We start from the raw sequence: 25,331 nt of genomic DNA, 5'->3' as shown, positions 1-25,331 counted from the left end.
TCAATCCACCATTGTTTCTTAAAAAGAAACATGGGCAACACGATTTTACATTTTGTATGACTGAGAATATGTATTTTATTTCAAACAGATTTAAACACAAATAGTAATAAATAATTAACGTTAGAAGTGAAATCAATTAGTACTCCTTATTTTGCTTGCCTTAGAAACACACATAATTCCAGTAACCTTTTGCTTTACCATTCCAAGTCAAGCGAGAATCCAAGTCAATGACCATCATCGTCATCCATCCATTACAGGAACTCCCACACTCCTTCATCCCAATACATCTAAATCCCAGATTCAAGAAAAACCTCCTAACTTGATTCTCAACTTGTTCACAAACTTGCATAAAGATGATTGGAGGGAGGCTAGGAGAGAAGATAGGATTGAAAGAGGATGTGATTCAAAGGGCTAGCAGACTGTCCATGAAGGCTCATGAAAAGGCCCCTCTGGGAAGCCATACATCCATGAAAAAACCCGGGGCTCCAACGATGTTCTCTTCGCCTTCCCGGGATCATGGTGTATTGATGACTGGTTCACCAAGGATCCATTTGGGGAAGTTAAGGCTGATGTCTCCAAGTTTCCATGTATCAGGAGTGTTGGCAATGAAGGGATAGGATTAGTAAATGAAGCTTTTGCTACAAGGTTTGATGCCCTATCACCACTTGCAGCAGAGGTATGCAAATCTTGAATATAGACTGAGTTTTAAGCTTATATTGAGATTTTAGTTTTTCTTGAATTTGTTGTGGGCTTAGTTTGGTTTGGATGATCTTGATTGCCTGAACTTTTCATGTGGAGAAAGGGAGATTTCCAAAGATAAAATGGGCCACAAGGTGTTGATAAGGTTTTGGTACAAACACACACAAACACACGTTTTGGATTGTTTATCAAGATGAGAGCTTCAATATAAACATAGTCTATTTAGTGATTGAACTGTCTTTGAACTCAAAAGACAAAAATGGATCTCAGGTGGAGAAAGCTATGTCTGAGAGGAAGCAGGTCGTCTTCGCGGGGCATTCCTCGGGGGGTGCAACGGCCATTCTCGCAGCCATTTGGTGCTTTGAGAAATACATAAGATCCGACCATTCTCAGACAATGCCTCTCTGTGTAACTTTTGGATCACCTCTACCCGGAAACCACGTCTTCTGTCATGCTCTGAGGCGCGAGAACTGGTCCAGTTGCTTCTTCCACTTCGTGAGAAGGCATGATATTGTGCCACGGATAAACCTGGCTCCTCTCTCGAGCATCCAGCCATGGCTGCACGCCGTTCTCGAGTCTCTCAACCCGAGATCACAGTTCCATCTGCAGGACTTGTCTGCAGCGTCGGGTTTCCTGCTGTCAGTCATGAAAAACGCACTGTCTGTGGCAAGCCATGCCGCATGCAACCTCAAGGGGTGCACCAGTTTGCTGCTGGAGACTGTTGCGAGCATAGTTGAGCTCAGCCCTTATCGGCCTTTCGGGACATTCGTCTTCTATCCAGGGAAAGGGAAGCTAGTTGCGGTTGACAACCCGGACGCCGTGCTGCAGATGCTCTTCTTCTGCCTTCAGCTCAGCCCTGAGGAAGAAAACACAGTTTCTGCATAAAATGATGAGAGACCATTTCTTACATGAAAGTGAATTGGAAGAGAGCCTAAATATGCAAGATGTGATCTACTTAGACAGTCTTGTAAATATCCCTTTAGATGCTCAAGCCACTACCTGTTATTCAGCTGCACTAAATGATCTTGGCCTTGTATGATACTACCACTCAATGCTTCATACATACACACACACATACACAGAATCATGACAGCAATTGATCTATCTTGATGCTTTTTTATCTGGTTTTCAGACGGCTCAAACACGGCTGTGCCTTCGCGCTGCTGGCGAAATGGAGAGGCAGAAGATGGAGAACCAGAGGAGAATAGACTCCAACAAAGACACCATTAGAGAAGTACTAAAGAAGATACATGAATACAAGATTAGCTGTGAGATTAAGAAGATTGGCTACTATGACACCTTTAAAATCCAAAAAGATATTAACTGATTTCAATGCCAATGTGAAGAGGCAGGAGCTCTCCGGGATATGGGACGAGATCGTGGAGATGATCAAGCGGTACGAGCTGCCCGACGGGTTCGAGGGCAGGAAGGAATGGGTAGAGCTAGGGACCTTGTTCAGGCGGTTCATGGAGCCACTGGACATAGCGAACTACTACAGACACTTGCTGAACGAGGACACAGGGCCTTACATGGTGAAAGCAAGGCCGAAGAGGTACAAGTTCACGCAAAAGTGGCGGGAGCACGCAGAGAGGATGGTGGCGTGGGGGAGCTCAGAGACGACATTCTGGGCAGAGGTGGAGGAGCTGAGGGCGAAGCGGTATGATCAGGTTAGGGGTGAGATTGTGAGGTTGGAGCAGGATCTGTATGCATGGGTTAGTAATGGATGGATGGATGGATGGGGACCGATGTTTTCTTGGAGGGTTCTAGTTTCAGTAAGTGGTGGAAGACACTCCCTCTTGAGCATAGGTCTGGTTCTTGCATTCCAGCTTTTATAAAAAAACTGAAGTCTTGTTTTGATAAGTATGGGTGGGGCTAAATGCACCCCCAAAATCCTCAATATCACCTCACTTGCTAAGAGATTTTTAAAAGCTCTCTCTAAATATCCGTGTACAAGAAGCCAGCACTGCACGGATGCCATAAAAATAGTACTGGCAATAATTAAAACCCAGCTCCATAAAATTGCAGAAAATACAAGCACAAAATTACCATCTTAACAAAAGTGTGATACAGAGATGAACTTCAAACAGCACAAGTTAAATGCTGCGTTTACCACATAATAGCAGATAAATCATAACATTAGTTCGGCTTTTGTGATCTGCATTTCGATCTATACAAAACCAAGCGTACTCTGCTCTCCTCTCTTTTGTTTCCATCCCACATATCCGTAGATGGATGGCACAAGCTAAAGATAATTTATTCAAGTTGAATAGTAACCGGTCAAAAAACATTTGAAATAATTCAGTTTTGAACATTTGCTTTACACTGAATGACTGAATTCAAATAAAGAATTCTGGCCTACACTGTTACTCAAAACATATATCATTGCATTTGAAACTAATGTACAGTAAGACAATCTTCTGATCCCAAAATAGGTGAAATCCAGCCAAGTCACCGGCTACCATTGAAAATGGATTATGGATGGTTCCAACTTCCAAATAATTAAAAGGTACCACCATGACACCATCACTTTTGAAAGAATGTCATACATCACCGCTGGTTCCTTCAGTAGGAAATGGAATACCTTCAAAAAATGAAAAAGAAGAGAGATTTTTCTGTTCAAGAATGAGCTAACACATGAAATATAAGGTAAAAAAGTCTCCAACGTTAGGAATGTTAGTTTGCATCATCTCTAAGCCCAACAAAACGCTGCCAAAATCAGAATAATAGTAGTATTAGTTTGCACCACAATGTTACTGAAAACTCGACCTTCCCTGATTCAGACTAAGTCTCTGTATCACAAGGAGAAGCCAGCATGCCTTCTTTCTCCTCCCCACAACAATAAAACAAGAAAATAGTCTGCATGTGTAAGAGAAAAATATCTAAAAGACTAATAGTTCATTAAATGAGATCTTCTTACAAAGTTGTAATTACTAAGTTGTAATTACTGGGAATTTCACTGCTGTCATTTCACTACATCAAGAGCCAAATCCACCAACTCAATGGTTGCACGCTAGCCTGTGTAGCATTATAACAGTAACATTTCGGCACACTAATCTCACGGTTTCACCCTCAGCCAGCCATGTATGCACAAGCTGATAGAGATCAGTATTTAGTTAATAGTTATATTTATCTATTATCTCAATTTCTTTAATTAATAACAAGCTCCCATACACAGTTGATAGTACAAACTACAAACAAAACATTGTTGGTTGTACAGAATTTTTATAACTGCAGTGACTCTCATTCCTCATACATTGATTCTTCTTGTGCATACCAATTCAAATATTGAGATCCATAGCGTTTTCAGATTCTCTGAAAATAGGAAACCATTTTTTCTCAAGTGAAATGACCACTGGGAACAAAATCAATTATTAGAATACAGGGAAACAAAGTTTTCTCAATTTAATCTAAATGAGCAAAAAAGATTACACAGAATTGATAAATCATAAAAAACAAAGCATTTATTTCAAAATGTTTATGCACCTCATTACTATATAAGTGCAGCTATTCATATGATTACACATAATATATATACATACATAATTATATATATAAAAGCAACTGAAATCATAAGAGTGCTAGATTGATTTCATTGTGCTCCAAAATCAAATTTCTATACCAATTTCTAGGACTGCGAAAAACAGTTTTAAAGCGACGACAAACGCAATGCACACCAAGAAAAAAGAGAGACCTAACATACAGATCAAGGAACGGAGACTCTTTCTAGGATCTTGTTGTCATGCTACAAGTACGATTAAGTCGAAAAGTCAAGCTCCCTCCATCCAATGTAGCCTCTCCTTCAACAGGGCTGCAGTCATACTGCTTCCTGCAGCCGGGACAACGCCCATCTTCCTCAAGAATTCTCTTGTGACAGAAAAGGCAGAGCCTGAATCCACAGAGACAGGGGATAAAGCTTGAATCTGTGAAATCAAAATCTTCATAGCAAATCGGACATGATGTAGGGACTGGCCCGACATTCTTACAGCCCCAAACGGAACCTCCTAGACCAAAATGCCGATCTGAATTTAACCCAATACAATATTGCTTTGACAGATTAGGTAAACTCTGAGGCCTAAATGTATCATCAGGTCTCCAAGCCTGGCATTTTGCTTGAGATATCCTGTCACTCTTTTGCTTTTCACTTGGATTATCACTCTCACGGAAAGGCTGCTTTGCCAAATTCAGCCCAGAACCACATGCCGCAGTATTTCCATGCTTCTCCACAGGTAATCCATATCCCGAGCTGGGCTTATGACCCAAATGCTTGTCTTCCGTAGCAGCCAAGGCATCAGCCATAGCCTCCCAATCATCCAAGCAGCCATCATCACCACCATTCCCTTCATCTTCCTCACTCATGATACCCGAAAAGCAACCATTAGTGCTACAGCTACTGCTGCGACCACTGCTGCTGCTGCTTCGGCTACTGGAAGTAAAATTGACGCCAGAATCATTTCCGCCTAATGCACTACTGGTGGGGCTGTTCGCAGGCGAGGATTCGAAATCACTAAAATGATGAACGGATAATCCATCTATATATATTCCATCCTCACGTCTTAGACTTTTCTCCAGCTTCTCAATAGGCATGTTCTTGTTTTCCAACTTCATCAGACCCCCTTCACCATTCACCTCCTCCTTACACCCACCCTTACCCTTCACTTTAAAGATTAAAAATAAATAAATAAAACCGTTTGGTAATCAAATACTAATAAGTAATCAAAGTGAAAATAACTTTCAAGTAATCATATCCAAGAAAGCAAAAAAACAAAAAACACTTTACGGAAAGGAGAATAGTGCTTCCAAATGGTGGGAAAAGGGCTGTTTCCAATACCTTGAGAAAGCCACTGTTCCCGACGAGCATCAAGCTTGGACTGCTTCAACTTCGCCGACCGATTGGCCTGAATTTCGAAAAATATTGTTTAACAAAAATCTTATACGGCAATGAAAAAATGGCCATTTTAAACCACATAAATTTCAGAGCTAAATATTCCGAAAATATGAATTTGAATGAGGAAAAGTTATCTCCTTTCCATTCACAAGAAAGAAATCAACATGCAGTTCACAATGCATGCATAAACTCATAAAGGGAAAATTGAGAGCAGAAAACGAACCCTTTTCTTCTTGGCCAAATCCTTGGGGTTAGATGAGGCGAGGGCGACAGACGCGTTGGGGATCGAATCGGAAATCATGGCTGAGTCGACTAGGTGACGAATCGGAAAAACCCTAAATTGATCGATTAAACGGGCGCGGAGAGAGAAAATTAAAGCTACAGTGAAATTGATAAAAAAATTTGGATAAACAGAAATCAATTTGCACTTCTCCTTTTTCGACTGTACGAACAACACTGGCCGTCTATATATAGCCCTCCCAATTACTTTTCTACCCTTACGTGTCGCGCGTCGCACGCAAAGATCACGAGAAACTGAGGGCAGCCATGCGAGATGACATAGGGGGCATAATGGTAAATTCCGGGGATTACGTAACATTCTAGAACAATTACATTTAGCCAAAAATGAAGGGCAGAATTGGTATGACCTCAAAATTTATGTTACTACAATGGGAAATTGGAAGGTCAATTACACATCATAAATGTTTGATAATTTATTAACATTATTGTTATACATGAATGTTTTCCACTTAACAATTAGCCCATGTATAGTGCGCGTATTGAATTATGTGCATGTATCTCTCAGAAGTCGGACAAGCCCAGAATGTATGGAGCCCAAACATATTCAATGTGCAAAGCCCAAATTTGCCCTATCAATTTATCATCATTTAGTATAGTGTATTGATCTGGTGTGCATAAGAGTCTTTATATATATTCAACATGCAATGTAGAAAAACAATTCAAAATTCTTGAACTAGGCAACAGGACTGGAACAAGAAGGTCGTCCGTTTGGCATGAATATTTTTTTGTTACCAACGTCTGTTGGAATACATGAAGAGTTTCAACTAATTAATGCTGCCGGAGAGCAAGAATGAGGTTATAATCTTGCTTGTTTCAACACAAATCAATGTTGATCATGAGTTACCTGCTTCACTTTTTTGTGATAAAATCAAATTAACTAGCGAGTTTGCCATGTATTAAACTCATCTTCTTGTGGTTGGTTCTTTTCATTTTGTAACGGTCGATATTCCAAAATGATACAATATGATGTTTGATGATGGACAGACGAAGTATATAATTAAAATATAATCTGATTATTTAACATCTAAAATAATTTAAAATGACTACAGTCCAATTTTGGTCCCTTACATTTGCCCTAAAATTATTTTTGGTCTCATACATTAAGTTTGTGCCATTTTGATCCCTAACATATTGTTTTTGTACATTTTAGTTCCAAACATATTGTTCTGTTAAAATTAACAGTCAAAATGTTTGATGAATTTAATAACCTAATTATAATCTAGGACTAAAGTCCAATTTTGGTCCCGTACATTTTTCATAAAATTCTTTTCGGGTCCCATATATACATTAAGTTTGTGTGACCTTATTTGAGACCAAAATGTACCAAAACAATATGTTATGGACCAAAAGATCACAAACATAATGTATGGGACCAAAAAGAATTTTAAGGCAAATATAAGGGACCAAAATTGAACTTTAGTCATTTCAAAATAATACAGAAACGATCAGCTAATTAACTATTTTTACAATTCATAAAGCCTGGATTTTTTTATTTCCATGTTTCAACTGGGAAACATGCTCTATTCATATTGGGAGTCGATACTATTCAATATACTGACTTTTATGTTGGAATCGTAGTCCGGTCAATGTAATTTGACGGATCATTCAAGTGACGGAATATTTAATTTTGAAAAACTTAAATAATTTATAATCGATCTACGCTCCGAGTAGATGATTGTGGTATATTCACTTTCTCTACGCCGATTCCGGTGAGTGAGAAATGATATATTAAAGTATGTCACGATATATGGAGATATGTAATTAATTAATTAATTAATATTATTTTGGACACGTAGATAAAATAATGTGGCAAATGAGCATACGGAGAAAGTTTCGTAGAATGCGTGCACATTGATTGAGTCGTCCAGATACATCTCTGGAATGAACAACTACGTGAGAGGTGTCTAGATACAAGCATGCAAGGCCCGATCCAAACGATACAGTACTAAGACGTGGTAGTAGGGTCAGAACACCAAAAATATTTGATCCCGACTACATTGCTTTTATGTTGGATGAAGAACCAACATCAATAAAAGTAGCCTTTGCTAGCCCAGACGGGTTACATTGGAGAGAAGCTGTTTAAAGCGAAATTGACTCAATTTTGCTAAACCACACTTGAGTGTTGGTTGATCTACCCGAAGGCGCTAAACCTTTAGGGTGCAAATGGGTAATTCAAAGGAAATTTAAGGCCGATGGAACATTGGATAAATATAAAGCCCGACTGGTGGTAAAGGGTTTTAAACAAAAGGAAGGACATGACTTCTTCGATACCTATTCACCTGTAATGAGGATTACATCTATCCTAGTGCTTCTCGCGATTGCTGCACTGCATAATCTTGAGATTCATCCAATGGATGTTAAGACTGCGTTTCTAAATGGTGAATTAGAAGATGAAATCTATATGGAACAACCCAAAGGGTTTGTAGTACCTGGACAAGAGAAAAAGGTATGCAAACTAGTAAAGTCCCTATATGGATTGAAACAAACGACGTTGCAATGGCACTTGAAATTTGATAATGTGATGTTATCAAAATGGGTTTAAAATCAACGAATGCGACAAATGTGTCTATATTAAGAACACTGATAACAGATATGTTATAGTGTGTCTTTACGTTAATGACATGTTAATCATGGGTAGTAACGGTCAAGTGATTAACGAGACGAAAGCCATGTTAAAGAGAAACTTTAACATGAAAGACATGGGTCTAGCCGATGTAATTCTTGGAATGAAAATTCTAAGAATATCTGATGGAATCATCTTAACACAATCTCATTATGTTGAGAAAATATTGAAGAAATTCAAGGCCAATGATGGCGCGCCGGTTAAGACTCCAATTAAACTCGACGTTCACTTGAACAAAAACAAAGGCGAACTCGTTACACAAGAAGAATATGCACTGGTCATTGGGTGCATTATGTATTTGACTAAATCTATAAGATAAGAATAAAATATTATATTATCACTATCCAAATCCATCTAGAATTTATCAATGAATAAATTCATATAAATTCATAGGATAAGAATAAATAATATTGTCATTATCTAAATCCATCTAGGATTCATCTAGGAATAAATCCATATAAATCCATAGGATATAGATAAATATTAGATTATTATTTTCCAAATATAACTAGGATTAATCTAGAAATAAAATCCATATAAATCCATTAAATAAGAAAAGAATCTAATTAATCCAAGATTTGATTCATAATCAACTCTCAAATAATATATAAAATCCTCAAAAAGATATATTCAAATCTTATTTCCATATTAATCTTGAATTATTTCCAAAATTCAATCCAAGGATTTGGAAACCCTAATCAAAATTTGGAAAGCGAAGTCACGAGACGAGACAAACGACGTCACGCATATGGAAACCCTAATCTTGCGCCATCGTACTCCCACTCAAAATTCGCCGCTGCGGCCGGCGTGAAGACGTCGCTAGTGCGTCGTCCTCGTCACCGCTGCACGCACCGCTCTCGGCGAGCCTGACGTCTCCGACGCTGCTGCGTCGACGTCGCTCGTCGGCGCTGCTTGCTCCTGCTCGCTGATCGCCTGCCCAGCGTCACAGCTTGCCTGACAGGGCTGCCAGCCTTGCTCCGTCGTCGTCCAATCGCCGACGCTGCACTGCGGGATACCGACGCTGCTGTCGCTGCGTCGTCGCACCCGCCGCCGCCCGATCGCCGCTGCTGCTGCGTCATCTCTTCTGCGTACTCTGCTCCGCGTTACCTCCGGCAGAACAGCAAACTGATCTGCCCGGTATCGCAGCAGATCGCTCAAGACGTCACTGCTGCCCCGTCGGGGATGACTCCAAATTGCCGATGAATTGAATCGATTTTTATACATGGGTAGTCATCAACGAATTGATTAAAAAAATTTGGAGCAATCATCACACGTAATGATGATGTTATTTTGACTACATTTGTTGGCAAATAAAATTCCACCTGTCACGGCTTTTCAATTCTTCATTCATACGTTATATTCATTAATTCGAAAATTTACAACGAAGAAAAACATGCATTCAAGCAATTCACATAACATGAAATTAATCCATATAATCAGAGCCAAAAATTGGATCTGATACCAATTGTTGGGGTTTTGGAGCCCCTTGCACAGCGGAAGACTTGTACAAACAAATAAATCAGACGTTGGATCTATTTGACCGATTATGGAATTAATCTATTCACATGTTAACACAGAATTGCATGCTAGAACGCAAATAATTCATGCTCATAGAATATAAATCCTAAACATGAATTCTACGGTTTAGAGTTACCGATTTGATTCTCCAAAGAATCGTCGATTGCTCGCGCCTTCTCTACGATGATCTTCAATACTAGACCACGGATCTTCTGACTGGTGTCCCAAACTGTATTCCGACATCAGGGTGGGCTGATCTTATCGAAACACTAGGACTCGAATAAAGAAGACAGAACTTTCTCACGGAGGAGAAATTCCTGAAATTTTCGTCCACCCTATCCAATTAGAGAGGGGCGAAATTTTCTCATATTTTGAATAATGATTCTGTCTCTTTTATTCTCCTATTTATATTAATTTCATATTGGGCCAAGTCAGGGATCTATGGAAGGTTTTAGATATGGGCTCCCCCAATTAGCTTTTTACTAATTAAATTGAACCCACAATTTAATACAAGCTTATATTGGAATATTACGAGCAACCACTACAGACGTAATATTGACCTCCCCATCCAAATCCGAAATTACAAGTAATCCGGGTTTCCATTTTGTTTATTATTATTTATTTCTCGCGCTTAAGATAGAAATATCCATTAATTAAAGTCTGCTATGGACTTAATTAATTAACATCTTATTAATTTCAAGAGTGGACTTAGCAAGAAACACTTATTTATTATTCATGGAATAATTAAATTCCAACTGGCCAGTTTCCGAATAATAAAACCTTGTTCAAGCTCCTCTTGAGGACATTATCAAACGAGACTCACCTCTCGCACGATTCAACATAATAGCAATCCTAGCACCGCTAGATAATGATCACCACTACCCAATATACCTGGATCGTTGGGTGACGAAAAACCCGCACCTTTGGTAAGTCAAAGTAGTAGATACTCAATATCGTATGCTCAATGCTAACGTACATTGATTAAGAAATAGATATTTATCAAGACCTCGTCTTTCAGTAGATAGCATAAAGACACGTCTTGCTGTTATATCCATTCAGTGCTATACCACACCAACGTCATCTTATTTCAATAAGGCTTAGCAATAATCGGACTGACATTGCAACCTTTCACAATAGGTAGCCAAAGCCTATCTAGGTTGTGAAATTTTTCTTTTTCTTTTGCAAAGCATTGCTTAGAACCGACTGTAGTACCTTAAAGTGAGCGCAGCCCACGACCAGTCTACTAAGCAAAAGACTTAGGCTTTGTTTACTTCTTATGCATTTAAATGTTTATAAAACATCTTATAAACGCACAAGTAAACACAATGTAATAATATACTGATTCTATTCGTGCAAACTGCTCGAATAATACTGAATCGGGTTAAAAGTGGATTGTAGAGTTTTTCCGTATACAAGCAAGATTCCTATTCGTGCGAATTTGCTCGAAACATGATTTTCAGTATACTAAACCTAACAGCTGTCTCATGAAAATCCACAAAACAGACATGCATAGCCCGATCAACCATGAAATCGGAATTCATAGCTTTAGATAAAGTTGGGGAAGAAGCCGAGTGGCTTAAGAACTTCCTTGAAGATATTTCATGTTGGTCTAAGCCAGTGCCTCCAATGTTGATTCACTGTGATAGCCTAGCCGCTATTGGAAGAGCAATAATGGCTTCTATAATGGTAAGTCTCGACATATTCGTCGACGACATAATACCGTGAGACATTTGATCACAACATGGGTGATTTCAATTGACTATGTAAAGTCATTAGATAATCTAGCGGATCCGCTAACCAAAGGGTTAAACCGTGATCAAATGAACAAGTTGCTAGAGGGAATGAGTTTGAAATCTACAAACTAAAGAATTGTCATAGTGGTAACCCAACCATGATGATTGGAGATCCCAAGAACTTGGTTCAATGGGAAAACTAAGCTATGAGAGTTTGTGTGAAACACTCATCTATATCTATTCCCTAGAGAGCAATAGAGTGTTGAAAAACTTGCCTAGTGGTGAGGCTAAGTCTATGACTTTTAATGATTCCTAAGGATCTCGAGGAGATTGAGTTATCAAGGAGACCGAGTAGGGCAAGATACTCGACTAGGAATCACCTATGTAAGTGTGAATTGTAGCCGCTTCAAATTACACACTTATGAATCCAAAGTGGTGTCCAAGGCCGCAAAGGACACAAAACGTGAGAACGGATGAGGTTGAGGTGTTTAAGTGTTAACACCATTGTCTCAGTGCACGCCGTGGAGGAATAGTTCAAAGCATCGCGCTACTAGGCCACCTGTGTATCCGATGGTGTTGACTATGGATGGTTCAAAGCCAACAACTACCTATCCTTATGCTTAGATACCTCTCGAGGGTTGAGTTTGTGTCTGCATACATATGCATTTGGTTATTTCCACTCATGTGGGGGATTGTTGGAATCGTAGTGCGGTCAATGCAATTTGACGGATCGTTCAAGTGACGGAATATTTAATTTTGAAAAAATTAAATAATTTATAATCGATCTACGCTCCGAGTAGATGATTGTGGTATACTCACTTCTCTAAGCCGATTCCGGTGAGTGAGAAATAATATATTAAAGTATGTCACGATATATGGAGATATGTAATTAATATTATTTTGGACACGTAGATAAAATAATGTAGCAAATGAGCATAGGGAGAAAGTTTCGTAGAATGCGTGCACATTGATCGAGTCGTCCAGATACATCTTTGGAATGAACAACTACGTGAGAGGTGTCTAGATACATCCGTCCAGGTTCATCTTCCCTGGTTGACATTTGTAACGTCTGTAATTGCTTGTAACCCCGGCGGTTACAATCAAGCCATCATGACATACATAATGGGTGTTGACTCCATCAATTCAAATGAGTGGACTTGGCCTATAAATAGGCATGCATACTCTTTCATTCTCTACACCAATTCATTCACAAGCATACAAAGCATAAGCTCTCTCCCTCTCTTGCATTGTTCTTTTGTCGAAGCTCTGCCCTCACCTTCATCTAGTTCGCCAGAGCTCTGTTGATTGCAGTGCTGCTTCATCAGAGACGTAAGCCGTTTTATCTTTGGGGACGACACGTAAATCTGAAAGCACTACCGGGGCGTATCTCGTCTTGCGGAAAGAGGCCTCCTCGACTTGGCTTATTTCCACTATTTTACGGTTTATTGTTTCTAACTCTTCTTTGTAATTTCGTTTTAGTTTACTTCTCTTTATTCCTTTTTTTGAGTTGTATTACGCCCGACTCGTGTTTATTTCGTGTTTATTTCTTGTAATCCAGAAACCAACATTTTAAAGGAGTCCGCAATTTTAATTGAGGAGTCAAAGATATATAAAGACTGAATTAAAGCAGGTAGGCGAATCCATGTGTGATGTCTGCTGCCTGCTTAGAGCATCCACAACCGTGCTCTTGCCAGCGGCACGGTTGTGGGCCCGGGCGGTACTATTCATGCCTGCTCTCTGGCAAGAGCACAACACCCACAACTGTGCTCTTCCGCAAGAACGAGCACAATTAATATAAAATTCAATTAAACAATAACATTTCCATAATATTAAAATCCATTTAAAAACCATAATAAATATTACAAATTACAAATAAAATTAAAAAATACATAATTAAAATCCTAAAAATTAAAAATTACATAATTAAACTCCTTAAAATTAAAAATTACATAATTAAAATCCTAAAAATTAAAAATTACATAATTAAACTCCTAATAAGACTACGCATCCGGCGGGATCAACCCCAATTGTTTTTGGAGACCTTTTATCATGGTCTCGTGTGTTTCAAGTTGCGTGGGGGTCATAGATGACCTATCGGCCATATTGAGTTGGCTTAAGAGCATCCACAGCGAGTTGTTCGGGGGTGGAGGTGGCACATAGGGAGCGGGAGCGGCTTCGGGAGTGGCTTCGGGAGTCGAGCCGCGACGACGGTTGGCCGCCGCCTTCTTCCTTCCTTGGGGGCGGCGTTGGGAACCGCTCGGTCCGGCGTCGGGGCTACCCAAGTTAGCTCCGGCGAGTTGGCTAGCCACTTCTTCCGAGCCGGAGTCGGATAGGGCTACCGACCTTGATCGTTTGGAGGAGCCACTAGAGGAGAATGTTATGCCTCCCTTATACTTCGGGTGCGTCTGCATCTCCTGCCAAACGTTAAGATATTTGAACGACTTACCGTTCATGGATTGGTAGGTGCTCAGCGCGGCGGTGATGATGTCGACCTCGCTTCGGCCGCTCCCGGCATTCCGGGACTCCTGGATGAAATAGCCGTTGAACTTGCCAATTTCTTTGTTGGCTCGGCCGATGCAGTTGCGCACCATACTCTCGTTGCGCTCGATCGTTCCGGGCGGCCGGTTTGCATTGTACCGGCTAGAGACGCGCCACCAAAAGTGATCGCCGGATTGGTTCGTTCCAACCATCGCATCTTCGGAGATTTCCAAGTACGCCTTGAACAATCTTTCCATCTCCGCCGGTGAGTACGGTGTGCGGACACCGGCGCGAGATGGAGGAATCGGCATTTGGGAAGGGGCGCGATGCCTAGGCGCCGGTGTCCACCCGTAGCGCCCTTCGGAGGCACCTTGGTCGTCGATTGGGTATAGACGGTAGCCACCCGGAACGGCCGAATCTTGGGTTTGAGGAGGGGCCGAATATTCCGTTTCCGGACTAGGAAACGGTTGTGAACCGAACCATTCGGGGTTCCAACCGTGGGAGCCCGAAGGGTTATCGTCTTGGCCGGACATAGTGATGTTGTAGGGTATGAGAGAATGAAGATGAAAATGGATATGAGAGAATGGAGATGAGAATGGATATTGGAGAATGATGATGAGAGTTGTGTAGTTTGATGTGAATTTTTGGGGTGAAATTGGGGGTATTTATAGATGAAAGTGTGTATTTTTGGGGTAAAAAAAATGAAAATTTTTTTTAATAAGGTGTAAAAAACGGTTATAAACGGATATATTTTTTTGGGGAAGTGAAATTTTTTTTTATCGGTTTTTTTAATAAAAAACCGATTTTTTTAAAAAATATATATAAAAATGTTTAAATGCAACGGTCGAGCCGTTGACGAATGGGAGCGCGCCACGTGTGCGTCCGCTGGCACGGACGTGCTCGATACATCGAGCAGCGCCGTGCCAGCGGCGCGAGCGCAGCGGCGGCGGATGGCGTCCGTGCCAGCGGCGCGGACGGCGATGGCGACGGACGCCACCGCTGCGCATGCTCTTATGATTGAAACTTGAAAGAAATTCGAAATTATTAACTTCAAACCAAGATACATAATACATATTCTGTGGTTTCAGGATCCCATCATCTAACACTAATGTTATTGGCGGAATTTTGACTAAAAAATATTAATACTACTACTACTTTGAATAATTTATAATTCAACTCTGCCAAATTTAATATATATAGTCCAAAGACAAAAACATGATTGTGTACTTGCTTGCATGTGAAATTATGAGAGTTTGCATGATCATTCAAGACTTTTTAAATCCTCTAATTAGTAGGTCCTCTATTATTTGCAACTAATTAATTTAGGATTTCCTTCCTTCCTTTCTTCTTTTTTTAACTTTTCACCGTTTCACATTCTCACGCATATCATATTTATGTACTTATTTAATTTTAATAAATTTTCATAATGACGCTTTGAAGAATTATTTATTAGTTTAAATTGACCTCCCCTCTTCTTAACCCCAATACAAATTATATTAATATATAGACATATTTAGGACCACATGCATGCATGCTGAATATCTGTATCACTGTATGCATGTATATGTGTAAGGATTAGAATACCAAGCCCCAAAAAACCCTAATTACTAGAGTTTTGTCCTTTCAAATTGGGTCATTTGTTTGTATATCAAGACGTTCCATGTTATGTGCCTGGTTGCATGCAACGACACTGCACATGCCCATTCTTGGACTCATGTCCACATACACATGTGTTAATCATATTGACTCCCATTATAAAGATACGTAAGGTTTATTTTCGTTCAATTTTGTACTCCATGTTAATATGCAAAATCAGAATTTTTGCATTAATTGTTTATTTTGTGAAACACTAACATATAGTATTAATATAAAAAACAGGGTAAATTCATGATACTAGTCCTAAATTGTGAAGTCATTATCAAGAAACTCAGAATCTCACGAGATACATTTGTCAGAAACTTTTACTATGTCATATGCATTATATTACAAGCTTTGCAACTGAGAGTCAGATAACATAACTGGAGATAACAAACACATGAGTATAAGTTAAAATTTAGAAATATTTTATCATTCATATTGATTTTAACAAAGTTATATGCATGCTTTATCCAATTAAAGTATATCAATTAAGACCATCAAGTCAATGAATATATGCCATATCAAAATCCCCTAAAAAAATTAAAATTCAAAAAATCAAATATAATAATGAAGTGAAAGGTATTAAGTTGGTCATTTCTCACACTCAAGTATACAACACATACCCCATCATGTATCTTCTGAATTGTTCGCACAAACATCCCACATACTCCATATATTATTCATTCTCCTTTACAAAACGAAAATGATTAATTGTTGTGTGTGTATGTGAGAGAGAGTATCTTCACATGTGGTTGGATATAAATTTTGTAAATAATTACTTAGCTCGTAATAATAGGGTTCGTAACTTATTGAAATATCACATTAAATTGAGATTTGCATATTAAGTATCTTTAAGCATGAAGAAAAGAAAACTTTATCCTCCAACCACCCCACATGTTATGCTTCAATTTTTTGTATATATTCTTATTTTCCTCTCTTGTTGACTTGATAATTCTGAAGTACAGTATATATGTGTAATATAAATTCTCAATACTAATATTTACTCATATATGTTGACATGTACACTAGTGTACGTAAATAGAATAAGTATAAACACATCCTATAAACGGAATGTATTATTGAGAAGTGTACACATATTCGTGTGTGTGTGAGGTCTCAAATCTGACGAAGAGATTAATCAAATTAATCTATATATATAAATTAAGTCTTATTTCATGATTTGCAGCATCTTTCATTTTTTTAGTATATTTTACTTTTTTCTCAATTCCTTATTTCTCCTGCTTGAACGCATGTTAGAGATGAGCTAAGTAAATTCAAATTAACTATAGATTTGAAGAACAGTTCATAATTCAATGTCTTATTTAAGTTTCAACCACATCTAATTAATTAGGTGGTATTGGAGCTTATCTACTGCAGCTAGCTTAATTGGTATTCATTCTCCATCAACCTCCTTTAAAGCAGACGTAATATCTATTCCAAAACTGCATTCTATATAGTATTTCAAATTTTCATTTAATTCATTTTTTTATTATAAGTAAGAGTTAATACCACCATTATTTAAGTTCAATATTTAAATTTTAATTTTTGATAATTTGCTAACATCTTCACTCAAGTTTTAGTTATTTAAATAAAAATAGGGTTCGCGGGGGTTGAACCACATGACTCTACTATATAGCCTATGAAAATAATTTGATCGATCATGATTGCTATTAAACTGTGTTAGTTAATGCCCATACCGTCCTACTTTATAGGAAATTTATTATGCTCAATTAACGGCTTTTAACTGCCCTACTAATAATTTCTAAATTTCCACATTTAATTCCTAAAATTAGGACCACGTTATATATCTTGTTACCATCTCAATTTTATATTTTCAGGACCACTTTAGAGAAATGGAGAATCTTATGGCCTTAAACTAATCCCCTTCATAATTACTCATTAAGTTAAGTTATTTAACTAACTTAAGAAAGCGAGCGAAAAGCACATGGCATTGGCGGGGAGAGCAACCGAATACGACAACGTACCATCACTGTATCCAATCCCACGACGTCGTTTTACCTCTCCTTCCTCCTAATCCTATCCCCACTATATAAATGAACACTCCACCACAAACCAGAAAAACGAACTCCCCTCCAAATCCAACCACCGCGATGCCGCCGGCGCCACCGCACTAACTACAATGTCGGCCTCCAGCAAGCAGGCTCGCGACCTGAAGCACCGCGTGCTGACGTGCCTCCACAAGCTCTCCGACCGAGACACCCACGCCGCCGCCGCCGCGGAGCTCGAGTCCATCGCCCGTAGCCTCCACGCCGAATTCCTCCCCTCCTTCATCTCCTCCATCTCCGCCACCGACTCCTCCGACAAATCCCCCGTCCGCCGCCACTGCCTCCGCCTGTTTTCCGTCCTCGCCGCCCACCACGGCGGCGCCCTCTCCCCTCACCTCTCGAAAATCCTCTCCGCCGTCGCCCGCCGCCTCCGCGACCCGGACTCCTCCGTCCGCGCCGCCTGCGTCGCCGCGTCCCTCTCCTTGGCTTCTCACCTCGCATTCAGCTCCGTCGCGAAGCCATTCGTCGAGGCCCTCTTCGCGGAGCAGGAGGGAAACGCCCAAAACGGCGCCGCATTGTGCCTCGCCGCGGTGATTGAGGGCTCCAACAACCCCGACGTGGGGAGCCTCCGCAAGCTGCTGCCGCGGCTTGAGAAGCTCGCGAAATGCGAGAGCTTCAAGGCCAAAGGCGCGATCTTGGCGTTGTTGGGGAGCCTTGTGGAGGTTGAGGGAGTGCTCAGCGGCGGCGGAGGGAGGAGTGCGATGAGGAATCTGATCGGAAGTTTGGTGGAGTTCTTGAGCAGCGAGGATTGGGCGGCCAGGAAGGCTGCCGCGGAGGCGCTGACGAAGATGGCGGCGGTGGAGAGAGATGCTCTCTCCGAATATAAAGCTTCTTGCTTGAAGACTTTTGAAGCTAAGCGATTCGACAAGGTTTGGGTTTTCTCCGATTTAGATATAAGAATTTGAATTTTTTGATTATGCCTTTAGATTAATGTGTGTGAGAATTTGATCAGGTGAAGGTTGCGAGGGAGACGATGAATCAGATGGTGGAAGCTTGGAAGGAGATTCCTGATCTAACGGATGAGCTTTCACCTAAAGGTATGATTTTGATTTCGCAGATGTTGATATTTTCTGCTAGTTTGTACCAATTCTTGATAGAAACGATATTTCGCCTGAAGGTATGATTTTGAACGTTTTCTTACTTGATTCGGCAATATGCAGAAACTGCTCCTGGCTCAAAAACTGGCATTAGCCAACCATCTTCACAAGTAAAGAAAAGTAGCCCGCATGGCTTTCCTGCTTCTGCAGCAAGGAGAAGGAGTTCTGTTGGAAGCAATGGGAACAGAACTAGTCCTCCAATGTTCCGAAAATTGGATAGCAAGAAGCCCTCCAACACGAAAGTAGACGCTGCAGCTGCTCCTACTAGCTCTTCTGTCACATCGGTTTCTGGAGATAAGCAGGGTGGAGAGGAGGGGGGGCGGTCTGAGAACCAGGAAATCAGACGGGCTCTGTTCGAAGAGAGCTACGAGAAGCATAATCATAGGGTTGTAGTTAGTAATGCAACCGAAGATGTGTCTAGGAATCAGAGAGATTGTGAAGGCCTGTCTCTAATCAGGAAGCAGCTTGTTCAGATTGAAATTCAGCAGTCAAATTTGTTGGAAATTCTTCAGGTGCAATATTTCTCTTGCTGAATGTACAACATTATCTATAGCTAGTGATGTACTGATATTTGATTTTTCTTTTGTAATACAGAGATTTACTGAGAGCTCACAGAGAGGTATTCATTCACTGGAGGCACGTGTGCATGGTATACAGCTTGCACTGGATGAGATCTCATTTGATCTAGCCGTCTCCACTGGAAAGATGTCGACAAATGGAGCCTCTTGCTGTTCGTTGCCAGGTGCAGATTTCCTCAACCTGAAGATGCGGAGAAAGGCACAAGCTGGGGCTCAAGCTTCTTCCCAGTTGCGTGGAACCCAACCATCGGTTGGGGCAGCTGGCAGCGTTCCTGGCAAGAACGAAGATGGTTGCGGAGGGTTTCTGTTGCAGAACCGGAGGCATCCCCTCCGTGGTGGCCGTGGGGTTATAGTGATGAACCCACTGGCTGAAATCCCTCTTCAACAAGTTTCAGTGAAGGGTCAAGCTTGATTGAGGAGGATCTTCAGACATCATTATTTGTTCCCAACTATACATGTCTGACAAGTTGACAACCTTAATATAGTGGTGGCTGGGAGTTCTGAGCTCTGTTTGTCTCCTTGTCATCAATTTGTTGAGAGAAGAGATTAGGGTTAGACTGACTACGATTGCTCCGGCAGCAGATGGCTGGAAAAGTTGTAGAGTGGATGCAAAATGTAATTCGTTTTCATATGTAGTGATAATAACTGTCTTGATTTAGGATGATGACTAACATATATCTTGAAATTATAATTTGGGTAACTCAACATAAATTTAAGTGCCAAAAACACTATTGAATGCACACTGCAAATGGAAACACTGTTTTAGAATAGCTTTGAAAATATGCAACTAGAAATTCTTGGGAAACCAGATGTAGCTTACTACTGTATGATTACAAGTTCTTGTCATCATCTCTCTTACATGGTGTTGAATAATGGTAGTATTATACACACCGATATCATGAAACACTTTGTCAATGCCACCACTTCTTCTCAGACAAGGATAGAAGCTGCCAAATTAAATACAAGTAATAAGCATATGGCAAGACTGATCGACCGCAATAAGCAAATAAAGAAAGCAGAGGGTAACATGGTATCATACAACATTTAGAAGATGTTTAGTGTCTGATACAAGAAACATTCTGATATAACTAGTCATATAACCTTGCATTACTCCTGAAAACTTATACACTCACAGATTGCTGCATTGTATTTACCTTTATATTTCATTTTTCAACTTACTCATAAGGGACAAGGCTAGATGCCTAATATTTCTTCTCTCATTTCTTGAAATTTACTACCTTTACTTTCTCAGGCTAGAGTGCAATGTCTTTAACTATTTCAGCCATCATTGTTTGCTACACATATTTCATCTCAACCAGAAACCCAAGGACTCGTGCTTGAAGCTTTGAGTAATAGCTTGAAGTGGTAAGGCTTCATGAAGAAAATTGATTCTTGGAAAAGGCTGGCTGACAAAGAGATTTAAATTCTCAAATCTAAATAAGTAAATTTTTTACTGGAATATTTTCTGAGATACCTCACCAAATACTGCTCCCTGTCCCACTCATTATAACCAAAAGACAGGTTGAGATTAACTTAGTGAACATAATGACTAAAGATCTCTGTTTTACTTCCATTAAGCGTTTTTCCATTAAGATGTTTTCAGGGCATAACAGACCATATGAAATTTCACACCTGCCAATATGGTGAAATTATCGAATGGAATATCACATCAGTGGACTAATTTTGCTACTGTACATTTCCTTTGTAATCAGAACTAGCATTATTGTACATGAAATATTTCAAAAACAGAATGCTCCACTATATTAAAGAGATCTAGCCATGGAAACTTCCATATGTAAATGGTAATAAGTGCAAACAAAATAGAGTTTAGATTTATCAAAGTAACGAAATAGCACATATCAGTAAAAGAGAACTAGGGTAGACAAAACACAAAGGAGCTGAATACATCATAGCAAACTCTATATCCCCAGAGCCAAGTGGATGCACAAACAGGAAACTAGCAATGTTCATAGGTAGTTAGAGGTTTTTATTCACTAACCTGACGAGCAACTTGTGCCAATCGCCTACTGTCTCGGGATGACTCTGACAACAAGCTATCCTTGGATGGCTGCTGGTTTTTAAGAGTACTTTTATTATCTTCGTTTCTCTTTTCCGTCTCAGGTGACACTGCCATTTCAGATTCACTCGGAGCTCCTCTCTTGCGCTTCCTTTGAAATGTGTATTTGATGATCCGTTCCCTTACGGGTTGGCTAGGGAGACCTGTAGTTCTGTCCAATGAAGTCCTGTCCAAACTGTTTGATGGAATATCATCATTTTCAACAGCCCCTTTACAAACAGGAGGCAACAAGCTATCATCAAATCCAGCTTCCTCCCCTAACGGCCCCATCTTTTCCTTCATTATTTCACATCCTTGGTCAATCCAATCTTTTATAACTTCACTTGAGGAAAGCACTGGAGCAACTGTTGGAGGACTCTCACAAGAGTGAGCATCGCCTTTGGCTGAATCAAGAATATGTCTTGATGAAAGTTCTGGCAATCGATCAGCTTTCTGGGGAGGATCACTCAGCATCTTAGTCATACATGTTACACTTTCTCTTTGCCTATTAGCTCTCTTTCTTTTCCGACGAAAAGGTTGGAAAGTACTTAGATTAACATCTACCAAAAATTTGTTCTCAAGTTCACTCTGAGTTCTATCCCCAATTGATGGTGCTTTGTTGGCGTATCCATCCTTTTCCCACTCTTCACTGCTGTTTTTGTCCTTTGGGCTATTAGTTTTCCCAGGACACAATTTCTTGCCCAAAAGATTCCTCTCACACGCATGGATTCTCTGCGTACAGCCATTTCTATACATCCCGGGCTCTTTGCAGTTGTCTCTTAATCCTATTGAAGGCAAACCCTGACTCCTAATATGTGAACTACGCATGCAATCTTTCTGGCTACAAAAAAACTTGGAACATTCATTTTTCTGCATTGGGCTCAACATTGTGATTTCAGAAGCTACAGCAGATTCATCTAGAGAGTTTGGATGATGAAGTTTACTAAATTCATATGAGTAGATTGCAGTAGGCACCTCCTGTAAACTATCATTCTCAGGTTCATTTACATTCTGCAAATTGCTTTTCTTTAACCTTTCCAACTCGGCCTGTACCTCTCCCAATTCACCCCTAAGATCTCTGACAATATCTTCAGCTTCCTGAAGCTGAGCTTCTAGTTCTTCAATCTTCTTCTGCTCATTCAGTGCAGCAGCTTCCGCTTCACTATTCTGAAAAAGTGGTTGAAATATGAGTAGAGTGACAGACATAAGAGCACACTAGATGTAATTAGAGGTTAGGCTTCACTTGATAGCATGAGAGCACACCAGATGGCATAGCACCAAAACACCCTTGAAATATTTGAGCCACCAAGGTAACAAAGAATCAAGAAAGAAAGAGAAGGAAATTTAAGAAGCACAAGCAATGATCATCTGAAGCTTACAAGGAAATTAAGTTAAGGATAAAGAACAGGTAAACATCAAAAATCAATCCACAAAAAGATATGGGTGATGAAGCATCTCTAGAAACAAAACAACTACACTCTAAACAAACATAAATTTCTTTTAAACCGATGTAAAGATTTCTAAAACACATAACAATACAGAAAATCCACTAATTATTAAAAAAACAGATCAAATAGTTCACCTTAGCATCCATCATTTTCTTGAGGTGCAACAGCATCCGCAATGCCTCCTCTTTCGCCACCTTCAGCTTGTGCTGATACTGCACGGCCCTCTTCTCGGACGACATAACCTGAGCTGCTGCCTCCTTCGATATGTTCAATATTATATCAGCATACGCCTCCTGCAATCCTATCACTTTCTGCACACAAGTTACCAACCAAAGAAGACAACTTAATCCAAAAGAAAAAAAGCTGATAATTTCAACATGATAATTTCAACATATACACCTCAAAGGTACACTAAACCATTCCAAGATACCTACGGAAAATCATCAAAACTTAACCCCATTTTGAAATTTTAGATTAGAGCTATTGAATTAAATCCAAGTAAATGAAAAAGACACGAGACAAGCTGAATCACTTCTAGTGAAAATTCAAGAATAACTTTTTCAAAGTTCAAACGTGAAATAAAAACAAAAAGGGATAATCAAATCACAACTGCATTTCCTAAAATAACTAGAAAGTAGATGAACATTCAAATTAAACGAAAAAAACACCGAAATCGCCAAAAGAAAAAGCATGAAGATCAAGAAAATAAGCAAACACAAAAGGATCGAACTTCACAGCAATGAACAAACAAATGCAGGAGTAAAAAACGGTTAAGGGAATCAATTCGGTAGTTGGTGCGGCTATTTGAAAGAAAAAAAAAAGAGTAGTAGCGCCGCCGCGGAGACGGCGGCGTTAGACCCAGAATCAGCGGCAAAGATTACCTCTTTGGCGTCCATTCTCTTCGATTCCTCAAAAAGATTGGAAAAAAGGTCGGTTTTTCTGAGGTTTTTCGGTCCGAAATAAACTCGTTTCCTCAGCAGAGCTGTCTGTTATGAACTGAATCCTCCGATGAATGTGAAATCTCCAGTTTACCCCTCAGGAATCCGATTGATAGTGGTTTCAGTATTCGGCTCTATGGGCGCGAACCGCGAAGCAGTCGAGTGGGCCTACTGTGGTGCGCTTGTCCGACGTGGCGGTGGACCCCTTGTCACGTACCAGGTGGAACTGGCACGTGCGGTTATTGGGATGGGAATTTTTTTTGTTCAATTAATTGGTTGACACTAATTAATTAAGTTAGAAGTAAGGGATAAAATAGAATTACTACACCATCATAGTAATTGATTGTTGATGTTTGGTAGATCGATGCAAAACATCAATTCGGTTTTTAATTGTTTGATAAGTGTGATAGAAATATATACTACTAGTATATTAAAATGTATAATGTAGGGTAGTATTTAAAAAATAGCCAAATTATAATACGGAGTATATAATTAAATAATCAAATATAGAATCCATTTTTTATACTAATTAGATTTTTTTTAATTGATTTAGTTCATTACAATATGAAAATCATTTTAAGATCTTGTAAGTGTATACAAGTTCATATCCTTCATTTGAATTAAAACGATTTCAAAATGACATACCTCAGTATTTTTAATTTCATTCTTTTATTTATAATCTAATGATTAAGATTTGGCCTCTAGTTATTTATTACTGTTATTAATTTAGTTATTTTTTATCACTATCTTTTAATGATAATATTATCTTCATTTTTCATAGTAGTATTTTTATTTTGTTAACCTATATATGTTAATCCGAAATGATTTCTAGATTTAACTCGCTCAACTTCTTTTCATCTTGCACACTAAAAAATAAAAGGATTTTAATACTAGCATGCAAATAATATCCAATCACACTTGAAGTTTGTGCTAAACTTTTGTTATGATCACCTTACACTAATAAACCTCTTAATAACGTTCTAAACTTTTGAATGCATGCATGTTGTTTGTTGAAAATCTTGTGCGCAGGTCTTCAGATCTTTGAGTATGACTAATCGATGCACGATAAGTTATCTAATCAAAGATTAACATATCTCATATCTGCCAAATTATTACATGATATTAATCATATTTATAAATTTATAAGGTATAATTGAATAAATAACACGACGTGTCATCGAAACATATCCTCGAAAAAGTAATACTAATAATTTCCAATTAAAAGAACACCAATATTCTTCGAAACAAACACCATTTAAACACGATTTCCTTCT

The 25,331-nt window shown here is 39.4% G+C and overlaps 3 protein-coding genes and 1 pseudogene across 3 annotated transcripts; 2 read left to right on the top strand and 2 right to left on the bottom strand.

The window, feature by feature from the left end:
- Nucleotides 1–126: 126 nt before the first annotated feature.
- On the top strand, nucleotides 127–2,627 carry LOC121762745 (annotated as a pseudogene).
- Nucleotides 2,628–4,138: 1,511 nt separating this feature from the next.
- On the bottom strand, nucleotides 4,139–6,005 carry LOC121760319. Its single transcript, XM_042155994.1, has 3 exons — nucleotides 5,808–6,005; nucleotides 5,528–5,594; nucleotides 4,139–5,354 (listed from the first exon to the last, which is right to left on the bottom strand). The coding sequence occupies exons 1-3, from the start codon at nucleotides 5,883–5,885 to the stop codon at nucleotides 4,423–4,425; spliced, it is 1,077 nt and encodes a 358-aa protein (XP_042011928.1). The 5' UTR covers nucleotides 5,886–6,005; the 3' UTR covers nucleotides 4,139–4,422.
- Nucleotides 6,006–17,854: 11,849 nt separating this feature from the next.
- LOC121761071 (TORTIFOLIA1-like protein 5) lies at nucleotides 17,855–20,273 on the top strand. The gene is made up of 4 exons (XM_042156660.1): nucleotides 17,855–18,809; nucleotides 18,893–18,977; nucleotides 19,101–19,549; nucleotides 19,632–20,273. Exons 1-4 carry the CDS (start codon nucleotides 18,015–18,017, stop codon nucleotides 20,025–20,027), a joined length of 1,725 nt encoding a protein of 574 aa, XP_042012594.1. The 5' UTR covers nucleotides 17,855–18,014; the 3' UTR covers nucleotides 20,028–20,273.
- Nucleotides 20,274–20,417: 144 nt separating this feature from the next.
- On the bottom strand, nucleotides 20,418–24,074 carry LOC121761072. The gene is made up of 4 exons (XM_042156661.1): nucleotides 24,001–24,074; nucleotides 23,254–23,430; nucleotides 21,615–22,838; nucleotides 20,418–20,562 (listed from the first exon to the last, which is right to left on the bottom strand). The coding sequence occupies exons 1-4, from the start codon at nucleotides 24,013–24,015 to the stop codon at nucleotides 20,527–20,529; spliced, it is 1,452 nt and encodes a 483-aa protein (XP_042012595.1). The 5' UTR covers nucleotides 24,016–24,074; the 3' UTR covers nucleotides 20,418–20,526.
- Between the last annotated feature and the right edge of the window lie 1,257 nt (nucleotides 24,075–25,331).

Source organism: Salvia splendens, chromosome 13 (genome assembly GCF_004379255.2).
Source record: "Salvia splendens isolate huo1 chromosome 13, SspV2, whole genome shotgun sequence".
Taxonomy (NCBI): Eukaryota; Viridiplantae; Streptophyta; class Magnoliopsida; order Lamiales; family Lamiaceae; genus Salvia; species Salvia splendens.
The sequence above is the reverse complement of the archived record's forward strand: the minus strand, read 5'-3'. Positions and strand labels throughout refer to the sequence as shown.